The sequence below is a fragment of the Trachurus trachurus genome (assembly GCF_905171665.1).
Source record: "Trachurus trachurus genome assembly, chromosome: 9".
NCBI lineage: Eukaryota > Metazoa > Chordata > Actinopteri > Carangiformes > Carangidae > Trachurus > Trachurus trachurus.
The window spans coordinates 32242640-32254827 of record NC_139895.1 but is presented as its reverse complement, the minus strand read 5'-3'; the positions used below and the strand labels follow the sequence as shown (position 1 = coordinate 32254827).

The following is a 12188-nucleotide window of genomic DNA, read 5'->3' as shown; positions in this document are numbered from 1 at the left end:
GGAAGTGACGTTTCCTTGCTTGCCGACTCGGTCTATGGAAACTCAAAATATCATTCAAAGGTTACTTTTCCACACAACCAATATATTTGTGGGCCCACACACATACACACACCTGAGGAAATACTGTTCCTAAAGCCGGCTAATTAAATGTACTGGCTCGGGATCGTTGTGGCCCAAAATTACAATATCCCTTCGCTCTCTGGTGAGCAAAATAAAGTGTAATGTACCTTATTCCTTTGTGTCTTTAACCAACCACTGGAAGTGCAGGTCCAGGCACAGGTTCGACTCCCGCAGCTCCTCGCCGCCACGACGGATGATCTTGTCCTTCTCTCCTCATGCCACCAGCAGAAGCACCGCTCAGCCCTGGTTGCTCCTCCGTCAGGGCTCTGTTGTACTTTCAGTCCGAAAGCAGCTGTCCCCGAGTGTCACTCGTCCAACCGTGGGGTTAAACTGTATCTAGAAATTGTCCGTTCACTTGTAGTATAGCTACAGACTGAGGCTATAATTCACTTCAGCTAAACATTAGCATTAGCAATCGCGAGTAGCGTTAGCATTAGCTCAGACATAAACAATCACGGAGCTTCGTGCAGAAGTCCCTCTTGTTTCGTAACATGCACCACGTCTTCTTTCACTCGACTGCTGTGTTAACAATCGCACAGAACAGGATACACACACGGTCTAACACACTTAAAGCTCACTTTAGCCTCTCTACCATGCTGATGCTCACGCTCTGGCTCGTTCCTTGTTCACACTGTCCCACCCTCTCTACCGTCCGTGCAGAAACACCTGACAGCACCTGACACTCCAGTAACCTGTTCACTCCATAGGATGATACATATTTAAAATGACTTTAACAGTTTTATAACTTTTTTAATTTATTTAATCCCCTTTTTGAATGAACCCCTTTTTTTTAAATGATCAACAATCACTACTTATTATGTAAACTATTTATACTATGGCTTCAGACTTTTTTTTAACAGGGTTACATATTGTAATGTCATCTGGTGCAACACCTATCCCAGCCATCACAAGAAACTTGAAATCCTACAAATAAAGATCATCCGTGCCATCTCTTGGACAAAAGCAAATTCACCTAGGCTACTCGTCATCTTTTTGCCCAGTATCATCCTTCAACTCAAATAATTAAATTACTTCCATAACGCTTGCGAACCTCAGACTAAAACAACTCATGCCAGTCTTCGTTCCCCAACACACCCACAATACCAGACATAAACACCTCATTGTAGGCAAAAAACGTAAACTAGTAGGAACCAGTATGAGTGTGGTGTGTCGGGGACCACATCTGGAATGAGCTGAGTGACAGCCTCAAAACATCACAATCTATCTCCTTGTTTAAACGCCATCTAAAGGAACAATTGCTAAACTCATAAATGCACATCCTGGGACCTGGGATCACAAACTGTATGTCAAGTGTATGTTGTGTTATATGTAGTATGTTAAATGAATGTAAGTGTCAAGTGCATGTAAATGTGTACTAGGCTATACACTGTGTGTCAAATGTATGTCTCATGTATGTCAAATGGCTTCTACTATAAGCTTCAGTTAGCTTCCTCAAGAGACCAATTCACCTAAAATTGGCCACAATATGACCTATCAAATTAATTTATGATTTTTGTGTGTGTGAATAAAAAAACACTACTACCATTAAACTGACTTGACCTGCAGGAAGCATACAGCCATGGAAGTGGTGAAGTGACTCAGCGACCTTAATAACACTGTAATATTTACTATATCATCTGTGTAGAGCCCCTCATCCTTCAGTCAGTGAGCTGTCTACATGAACTGAACCTACAGCTACACACTGTACTAGAATAACACAACAATCAACAGACTGTGTTGCACTGAAGTTCCTGTCAGATGGTCTCTTATGCGAGTGGTGCAGGGGCCATGAAGGGCCCCTGGGGTCTAATCTCTGTTATGGCCCCATCGTCTTATTATTATTACAAAAAAAAAAAAATTATCCCAGCGCATAACACATTTATGAACAGTTTTATTATTTGTGTTAGAGAATATATAATATAAAGTTATGAACAGGGACTGAAACTTTCTTTTCCAGATTTTATTCAAGAAGAATAAATGAAAATAGTTACATTAGTTCTCAAGGATGTGATATAAAGACTGAAACAGTAAGCTTTACTTAGAGAAGGCTGTCTGTGTAAATGTCTAAATGGAAATAAAATTAATGTTTCTCTTCTTCAGACATTCTCATCCTTCATGAACTATAACCCAACTCTATATTGTTTCTGTACACAAAAGACTGTCATGGTTTCATACATCTTAAACCTAAACCTGCATCTCTGATGTAAGAGAACTAGCTAACATGGTTCCATTTAAAAAAGGCAGAGGAAAGTTAATAGAGCAGTAAAAAAAAAAGTGGCTTTTCTGAGTTCATTTTGTTTGTAGCTGCCTGAAAAAAAAAAAAAAAAAAATCACCAACAATACAAACCAGAAAGTTGTCAAAACTAGTAAACTTAAAGGAAACTCAGACACTTCCAATCCCCCAAACAGGAAGCAGAATTCATAAGAATAAAAGTAGAAAGCCAAAAATAAAAGCTTCAATATTTACACACATGTTCAGCTCAAAGTATACCCACATAAACAACAACAAACAATTACACCAAAGGAAAAAAGACATTAAGACATTAAACTGTGCATTTGGTTATTGAAAACTGACGCGTTATGTGATTTTTACTGTTGGTACGAACTCAGCGGTGATGACTGAAGTTTTCTAACTGCTCAAGTCTTATGGGACGGACGGCGCACCTGCAACGTTTCGTGACTGCATCATCCTGCACAACTGTGATGCTGCTGTGCTGAGAAAAGAACCTGTCCACTGACATCCAGACACCTGCCACACCGCTCTGTGGTAGCTCCTGCTGCAGTCGGCTCCTCTACCACCACATGTTGCCATGATGGAGCAAAAACAGAAGCTGTTGCAAATGCTAAAAATAGAAAGTGTAACGGCCTAACAAATGATTTTTTCTTTGTTCCCGTGAAGCTGTGGGAGGCTTTCAGCTCCAATGTGTTTACTGTGATATGTTAACATTAAATATGACTTGATTGGGTTTGACTTTTGCCATATTCAAATTTTGTGCCTATTCCAGTGTTTTTCAACCTTGGGGTCGGGACCCCACGTGGGGTCACATGGAATTCAAATGGGGTCGCCTGAAATGTCTAGTAATTGATAAAAAAAAAAATAGTGATACAAATTTTTTTTAAACTAATTATTATTCTTTTTAAAATTATGATTGACTTTCTTGAATATAAATTGGGTTCAAATTAAATGTAGCATATAAAAACATCTGAGCTGGCCCATCTTGATTGACAGCCGTGATCACGGGGTCGCCAATGAGGTCACGAGCCAAAAAAAGTTGGGAACCACTCAGTCCATAATCTTCCTAGTCCTGAATTTGCTGTGTTTGTCCATGGCCGCTCTGTTTTCTGAAGCAGTCTCTTGTCTCATTTAATATTAAGTAAAATCTGATGGTTTCTTTGTTAAAGTCCCAGCAGAGAGCAGAGGATACCAGGCCTACAGGATGAAAGAGGGATGGGCAAGCAGACAGAAGAGGCAGAGAACACATCAACAGACCTGATGATCTGTGTCGTCAGGTTACAACACAAACCACTCAATGAGGACGGGAGGAAGACGGGGGAAAGTCGGGGGAAACAGTCTAACTGCTATTTTTCTATGTACATGAATGTGTCAAAGCGTAATGTCCACGAGAAGTCAGGAAATGTCCCACTGCTTCACTGAAAACACATCTAATACTGTAATATCTGCACCACCGCAGTGAAAATCAGGGTTCCATCGGGTTGTCGAGCAAGTGGGAAGGTGTGAGGCTGAACACCTGCTCAGGTTGTGGCTTTGCTTATATTCAGTCCTGTTTCCATGTCCAGTCGGTGATGAAGAATCCCCAGACCCTCTCTGGTCCGTGTTGCTGAGTTAAAGGAAGGTGGGTTTCCCCCGACAGCTCAGCTGGTGGTCAGGTCAGATTTGGGCGGCGGCAGCTCCAGGGTCTCGGCGACTTCTCCCAGCTCGTCCAGCAGCTCCGTGAACGCCGGCCGTCTGAACGACTCCACCTTTGGGGTTGGAGAGAAGAGAGAGAGCAGCTCTGTGAACACACGTCTTCTTCTGTCACTTTGCCTTAGTGGTGCATCATGTACAGATCACAGGTTCACCACAGGAGACCCGGAGTGGGACTGCAAGCAGGGGCCCACGCTCAGTAGGAGCCATGAAAGAGTCACATGATCTGATTTGCTACATGATAAAGACCATATAGATACTATTGTACTACACTCCCTATGACAGTCAGCAGACTTTAATTATCCATCCATCCATCCATCCATCCATCCATCCATTGTCCGCCGCTTATCCGGAATCGGGTCGCGGGGGCAGCAGTCAGAGCAGGGATGCCCAGACTTCCCTCTCCCCGGACACTTCCTCCAGCTCTTCCGGGGGGACCCCAAGGCGTTCCCAGGCCAGCCGAGTGACGTAGTCACTCCAGCGTGTCCTGGGTCTTCCTCGGGGCCTCCTCCCGGTGGGACATGCCCGGAACACCTCACGAGGGAGGCGTCCAGGGGGCATCCTATACAGGTGCCCGAGCCACCTCAGCTGACTCCTCTCGATGTGGAGGAGCAGCGGCTCTACTCCGAGCTCCTCCCGGGTGACAGAGCTCCTCACCCTATCTCTAAGGGAGCGCCCCGCCACCCTGCGGAGGAAACTCATTTCGGCCGCTTGTATCCGGGACCCCGTTCTTTCGGTCATGACCCAGAGTTCATGACCATAGGTGAGGGTGGGAACGTAGATCGACCGGTAAATTGAGAGCTTTGCCTTTCGGCTCAGCTCCTTCTTCACCACGACGGACCGATACAAAGACCGCATTACTGCGGCCGCCGCACCGATCCGCCTGTCGATCTCGCGCTCCATTCTCCCATCACTCGTGAACAAGACCCCAAGATACTTAAACTCCTCCACCTGAGGCAGGAACTCTCCCCCGGCCTGGAGGGTGCAAGCCACCTTTTTCCGGTCGAGAACCATGGCCTCGGACTTAGAGGTGCTGATTCTCATCCCAGCTGCTTCACACTCGGCTGCAAACTGCCCCAGTGCATGCTGAAGGTCCTGGCTCGAGGGAGCCAACAAGACCACATCATCTGCAAAAAGCAGGGATGAAATCAAGTGGCTCCCGAACCGTACCCCCTCCGGCCCTTGGCTGCACCTAGAAATTCTGTCCATAAAAATAATGAACAGAACCGGTGACAAAGGGCAGCCCTGCCGGAGTCCAACACGCACCGGGAACAGGTCTGACTTACTGCCGGCAATGCGAACCAAGCTCCTGCTCCGGTCATACAGGGACCGTACAGCCCTCAGCAGAGGGCCTCCGACCCCATAATCTCGGAGCACCTCCCACAGGATGCCACGTGGGACACGGTCGAAAGCCTTCTCCAAGTCCACAAAACACATGTGGACTGGTTGGGCAAACTCCCATGCGCCCTCGAGCACCCTGCGGAGTGTGTAGAGCTGGTCCAGCGTTCCACGGCCAGGACGACTATCGGCCGAATTCTCCTCTCCAGCACCCTGGAATAGACTTTCCCCGGGAGGCTGAGGAGTGTGATCCCCCGGTAGTTGGGACACACCCTCCGGTCCCCCTTTTTGAAGAGAGGGACCACCACCCCGGTCTGCCAGTCCAGAGGCACTGTCCCCGACTGCCACGCGATGCTGCAGAGGCGTGTCAGCCACGACAGCCCCGCAACATCCAGAGACTTGAGGTACTCAGGGCGGATTTCATCCACCCCCGGTGACTTACCACTGAGGAGCTTCCGGACTACCTCAGTGACTTCAGCTTGGGTGATGAATGAATCAACCTCTGAGTCCTCAGACTCTGTTTCCTCGACGGCGTTGAAGTCCCCCAACAGAACGATGGAGTCCCCAGTTGGGGCACTTTCCAGCACCCCTCCCAGGGCCTCCAGGAAGGCCGGGTACTCTGCACTGCCGTTCGGCCCGTAGGCCGAAACGACAGTGAGAGACCTATCCCCGACCCGAAGGCGCAGGGAAGCGACCCTCTCGTTAAGTGGGGAGAACTCCAACACATGGCGGCTGAGCTGGGGAGCTATGAGCAAGCCCACACCAGCTCGCCGCCTCTCACCATGGGCAACTCCAGAGTGGAAGAGAGTCCAACCTCTCTCAAGGAGTTGGGTTCCAGAGCCCAGGCTGTGCGTGGAGGTGAGCCCGACTATCTCTAGCCGATACCTCTCAGCCTCCCGCACGAGCTCAGGCTCTTTCCCCCCCAGCGAGGTGACATTCCATGTCCCTAAAGCCAGAGTCGTTGTCCGGGGATTGGGTCGCCGGGGCCCCCGCCCACGGCTGCCACCCAAATCACACGGCACCGGCCCCTTCTGAACCCTCCCGCGGGTGGTGAGCCTACGGAAAGGCGGGCCCACGTCGCTCCTTCGGGCTGCGCCCGGCCGGGTCCCGTGGGCCAAGACCCGGCCACCAGACGCTCGCCTGCGAGCCCCGACCCCAGGCCTGGCTCCAGGGTGGGGCCCCGGTAACGCCAGTCCGGGCGACGTACACTTCCTTGATGTTTTCTTTTTCATAGGGGCTTGGAACCGCTCTTAGTCTGACTCGTCACCTAGGACCTGTTTGCCTTGGGAGACCCTACCAGGGGCATTAAGCCCCGGACAACATAGCTCCTAGGATCATTCGGGTGCTCAAACCCCTCTACCACGGTAAGGTGGCGGTTCAAGGAGGAGGACTTTAATTGGGGGGAATTCCTACATATTATACATTTAAAGGAATTAATGATTATATGACTTTAATTATATTACATATAATCATTAATTCCTTTAAATGTATAATATGTAGGAATTCCCCCCATCTAGCGGTGCGGTTGCATATCAAAACGTATTCTTGATGTTGCATTCACGTGAAATCGGGCAGATGTCAGACAGACAACAGACGCTGCATGTAACAGGATACACAAGCGTCTATAACAAGTGGTCCACCAGCACGAGGCTAAACAATACACATGACAATATGTTGTCATGGCGATGTGGTATTGTTTACCTGAGAACAAAGAGTAGACACGGTCGCGCACATCCAGTTCAAAAGGTGCTGGCCTCAAAATTGTAGACAGGAAAGGCAAGAAAAGGAGACCAGTCTGATGAAGAGCTATGAGCTTGAAACGGTACTATTGATGTGCTAATAAATCTGCACATAAGGGAGCTGATGTGTGCGGTCTCCTTTTCTTGCCTTTCTTGTATTGTTTACCTGACCCACGTTTTACCGGCTTTCTCTCCAGTTCTGTGACTAAAATGACATCTGGTTTGTTACCGACGGCCGTCTGCCAGACTGCAGGTGAATGCAGCATCAGTGTAACGCTCCATTCCTCCTCACTGCGTTACCGCGGTGACTTTTCGCAGACACCACCTCCACCTGAGCCGACAGCTCCGGTGTCTCCGCTGAGTTAACGTGGTTTCGTCACGCTGCCACTGAACATATACGTATATGAATGATATGAACGGCAAATTCAGAGCTTACCGGAACACTTCAGTTTGTTGATGGGGGGGATTACTGATTAATGAAAAACATACTTTTGAACAAAATAATCGATTTTCGTGAATAGATAACAGGAGAAGTTACACAATGTCCCTTTAACGAGACATGAGCTTGTTTTAGTGTCAGTGTTTCTCCATGTGTCCTCCGTGTCTACCTACCATACAGCAGCTGGCTGCTAACTCCAGGAGACGCTGAGGACAGTCGCTCACCAGCTCCCTGAATGATTTCACATCCAGCCCATAGTCCTGAAACACATCCACATCAACAGTCACTAGGGTACATTACACCACACCATACAGCACTTACAATATAGGAACTGTGTCTTGTATAACAGTGTACATGCAACAATGAACAATGGTGTTCTTGTATCAGCTATGATAAAATGGTAAAAAAAAAAAAAAAAAAACATATTTCCTAAACATATGCTGCTTTTCACACTGTTTCAAAGAGAAATATTCATTTGTGTGACTCATTCATGACACATATGGTGAGCTCTGACTCACAAGTGTTGTGTGGTGCATGTTTAAAAATTACAAAGTGCTAATATTAATATTCACATATGTCTTGTTAAGCATCTTTACCAGTGGTAGCTGAATGCTTATCCTGTTTTGCTTTCTACTATATTACTTTTTCACTCAGCTGAAGTTAGTTGGAAGAAAGAAGGGAAATGAAGGATAAATACAAAAAATATGTAAAAGAAAATAAATGAAGCAGACATATGGAAGCTCATAACAGAAAAAAAAACAGAATAGGAAAAAAGAGACTGTGACTTGTTTGACTTGAGCAATGGCTCATCTGTGCAAAAGTTTTAGGCACTTCAGATGTTTAGATTCTTCCCCATTATGCAGCACCATCAGAGAAGCCTCTGATTGGTCCCACATTTATTCTGCAGCATGACAATGACCCAAATAGTGTAGCGAGTGTGTCAAAAATAACTATTTGAATTCACAAGAAGAAGCAACAGATGGTGTAGCCCCCCCACAGAGTCCTCAGCCCGGGATTACATGAAGAGACAGAAGACAAGATGCTTCAACAAGCTGCCAGTCAAAAACCTGGAAGAACTGTGTGTGCCAATTTGTTTTTGTGAAGAATGGTGTTTATTCCTCCAGAGTCTAGAGAATGAATGCCAAGAAGCCGTGACCCAACACCTCACAAAGATGCATCATGTTTGTTTTTTTTCCTTTCATTTGTTACCGGTCCATAAATTAAACAGTGTTTCTACATAATGATAATGTTTCAAATCTGTTATAGATACTGTAGATAGATAGATAGATAGATAGATAGATAGATAGATAGATAGATAGATAGATAGATAGATAGATAGATAGATAGATAGATAGATAGATAGATAGATAGATAGATAGATAGATAGATAGATAGATAGATAGATAGATAGATCTACCTGTGTTCTGGGTAGTATCTCTGGGTCGGCAGGAATCCTGGCCAGGATTTCACAGAGGACGATGCCAAAGGAGAAAACATCCACCTGGGACAAGGTAGACAGGACACAGTCATTAAGACGGACACACCAGTTAGTAGTTTAGACATGACCTTGGTCCACATCATCACTCACTGTCTTTAAAACAAAATCTGCAACAAATTACAGTTGACTCTTGCACCTGTTGAATAGGCCTACTTGTCACATCCCACAGTTTTTACTGTTTTTTTGTAATGTATTGGTTCAGTCTGCACTTGTAAATGAGAGTTTGTTCTTAATTGCTTGCCTGGGTAAATAAAGGCTAAATATTAGATAAATAAATGTGCAGCTTTCTTCTGTCACTCTCTGGTTTTAGACTATGGGCTAGAAAAACAAGACATCATGTGCACGTGTTTCCTAAAACAAAGTGAACATGCAGCTGCCAGACAAACAGTCTCTCTTTACTCGCTCCACTTCACCATCGATAGGCTCAATGGGATCTGCTGTCAGCACCTTTCCAGCACACTAAATAATTCACCCCCACCACCACCACATGTGAAGACAGTGAGTCCACAGCTGCCTGTGTGGTACAGGCAGCCTCCATCAGCCTGACTCACTGAGACCTGCTCTGACAGACAGGCTGCAGGAGACTGCTTTCTGACCAATCAGCAGATGAACTGAGGTAATGGGTACATAAATCTATAGTGATAGTATTTCATTTAGGATTTGATACAGCTTTTAATGTGTGAGTAGGACTGAAAGTTAGTGTACTGTAACTCACTCTATCAAACATCAAGTACACCACTTTATGACTTCCAGTTGTTCAATTACAATAATATAATAGCAATATAAAATGTTTAGAGTTATGATATTTACAATACATTTACTGTATATTACATCATTAATGTCCACTATACTTTCCTTTTCACCCACGCACAAAAAGATAGAACACAGATTTGAAACATTCCTAGTATCAGGACAGAATTGGTCAGAATTGTAATTCTATGCCCCTCAGAAGTGGAATAACTTACAGAACTGTCTGAAACTTGATCATCTTATTTCTCTAGATAGCTTTAAGAACTTAATATTAAGTGTTCTGCAGTCTGTATGTAATTGTGGACTATGATTTGATTTGTACTGTGTATATTTATGTTGTTTTTGTAATCAGGGCGTCATTGGAAAAGAGAGCTCACTCTCAATTGACCTTCCCTGAATAAATAAAGGTGAAAGAAAAGAAAGAAAGATACATCACATACAAACCTCGAAAAACACACACATTCCATCATGCATTATTTTATGAGCTTTGCTCTAGTTGTCATTGTGTGTACTTGAAGTTGAAAGTAACTGGGTTGAGTAGCCATCATGTGAGTCGTGAAGATCACGTGCAGCCAAGGTGTGACTCAACAGAGGGTCCAGTTTTATTGTCGGTGCAAGCTGTTTTTAGATCAGCGGGGCAGAGACGTGAGCTCTGCACGGCGCATTTCCCTCATCAAATACACAATCCAACAACTCCAAAATGCAAAAGTTGTGACCTGCACATTCACCACGCTATGAGATAATAACGGAACGTTATAAGACGGAGTTGTTTTGGAGGCAAATGCAAAGCCGGAACTACATTCCAGACACGGCAGCTCAGTGGAGTGATTTCAAAAGCTCAAGTAGTTCTGAGTATTTGTTTTATGTGTTGTAATGTTACATGATTATACGATATTATCTCATAGCGTGGCGAATGTGCAGGTCACAACTTGTCCACCAGAGTGTTTTGGAGTTGTTGGCTTGTGTATTTAGTTAGATGAGGGGAAAGCAAATGTACCGTGTGCCTCCGTTGCATTAGCTGAGCAGCTCACGTCTCTGACCCGCCGATCTAAAAACAGCTTGCACCAACAATTAAAGGTAATGAATCTACTCCTAAAACTATAGGGATTATGGCAATAGGCCAATTTGCTAAAATGTTGAACTATCCCTTTAAACAACCACCTCTGTTCAAGAAAGTTGCTCCAAGTGGACATAGATCCACTTCTCTCTCAAACCACATTGACACTGGTATCTTTGAACAAGTGTCTTTTTTCCTTTAGATGTGGGTGAACCGCTGAGTCCTGCTGAGCTGGCTTTTCTATGTTTTGCCATGCGTCACGTCGAGGGACTGTTTAGTCTCACCCAGGGCCGTTGTATAGGGGAGAAAGGTGATGATAATTCTAGGGGCCCAGCGCCCAGTAGGGCCCACAAAAAACCCCAGTAGTCTAATCTTTGTATGACTGAGTTATTCTGCATAAGACCCTGACTAATACTCATAGTAATGCTGCAATAGCATCAAAACAAAGTAGGCTAAATAAAAAATGATAATACATATGTAGTCTAAGAAAAAAAGTGGAAAAGTCAGGGGCCCACTTAAGTCTCTGGTCTCACCTATGTAGAGGTCTGAGCATTCTTCACTGCACTGGACCACATCTACAACATTGCTTAGTTTGTGTCTGGGTGTTTTGTCTTTGAGATAGCCCAGTCTTAAAGAAAAATAAATCATAAAAAAGTTAACAACTCTAAACCCTAAAGTAAATATTCTCATTTATCTCATATTCCCATTGGTCATGTGAGAAGCTGAAACCAGACAATTAGTTGCTAGTTAATTTTCTGTATAAGGTTTAATGCACATAAACAGAATACAATTGTTATTAATAATACAAAATAAAAATAAATATTATGCAAGGTCACTAAGAAAGAATGAAAAAATAAATCTCCAGTAAACCAGGAGTGTGTGAGGTTCCTCCACTACCTTGCGGTCGTAGGGTTCCCCACGGAGCATCTCAGGGGCCATCCAAAAGGCCGAGCCCACCAGCGAGAGCTTCCTGCCTGGATCTTTAACCGGCAGCTCCACCACCTCTCTGGCCAGGCCAAAGTCTGTCACCAGCGCCTCCCGGCCCCGAGCCGTCACCCGGATCAGACAGTTCTGCAGGAGCAACAAACAACAGGAGGTGTTGGTTAACGAAGCTGCAGTGTGACATCCCGTCAGCAGATGGCAGCGTCAGGTCGACATCTAGAGCGGCAGGAGGAAAGAGAAAGAGCGACCAAGTCTTGATGTGTGAATGTGCTTCCATCGAGTGTGTGTTGAGTGTGTTCCCTGGAACAAAGCGAACATGCAGCTGCCAGACAAACAGTCTCTTTGCTCTTTCCACTTATCACCGGCCTCAATGGGATCTG

General features: G+C 45.3%; 1 protein-coding gene across 2 annotated transcripts in view; it reads right to left on the bottom strand.

Moving 5' to 3' along the window:
- Positions 1 to 2155: 2155 nt before the first annotated feature.
- LOC310991175 (dual specificity testis-specific protein kinase 1) overlaps positions 2156 to 12188 on the bottom strand; it is a 48586-nt gene continuing 38553 nt past the window's right edge. For both annotated transcript variants that reach the window (XM_083978789.1, XM_083978788.1), the window contains exons 6-9: positions 11764 to 11937; positions 8979 to 9062; positions 7735 to 7821; positions 2156 to 4101 (exon numbers count right to left, since the gene is read on the bottom strand). In XM_083978789.1, coding sequence (XP_083834915.1) covers positions 3994 to 4101; positions 7735 to 7821; positions 8979 to 9062; positions 11764 to 11937 — 453 coding nt within the window. In that variant the 3' untranslated portion in view covers positions 2156 to 3993. The remainder of the gene's footprint in view (positions 4102 to 7734; positions 7822 to 8978; positions 9063 to 11763; positions 11938 to 12188) is intronic.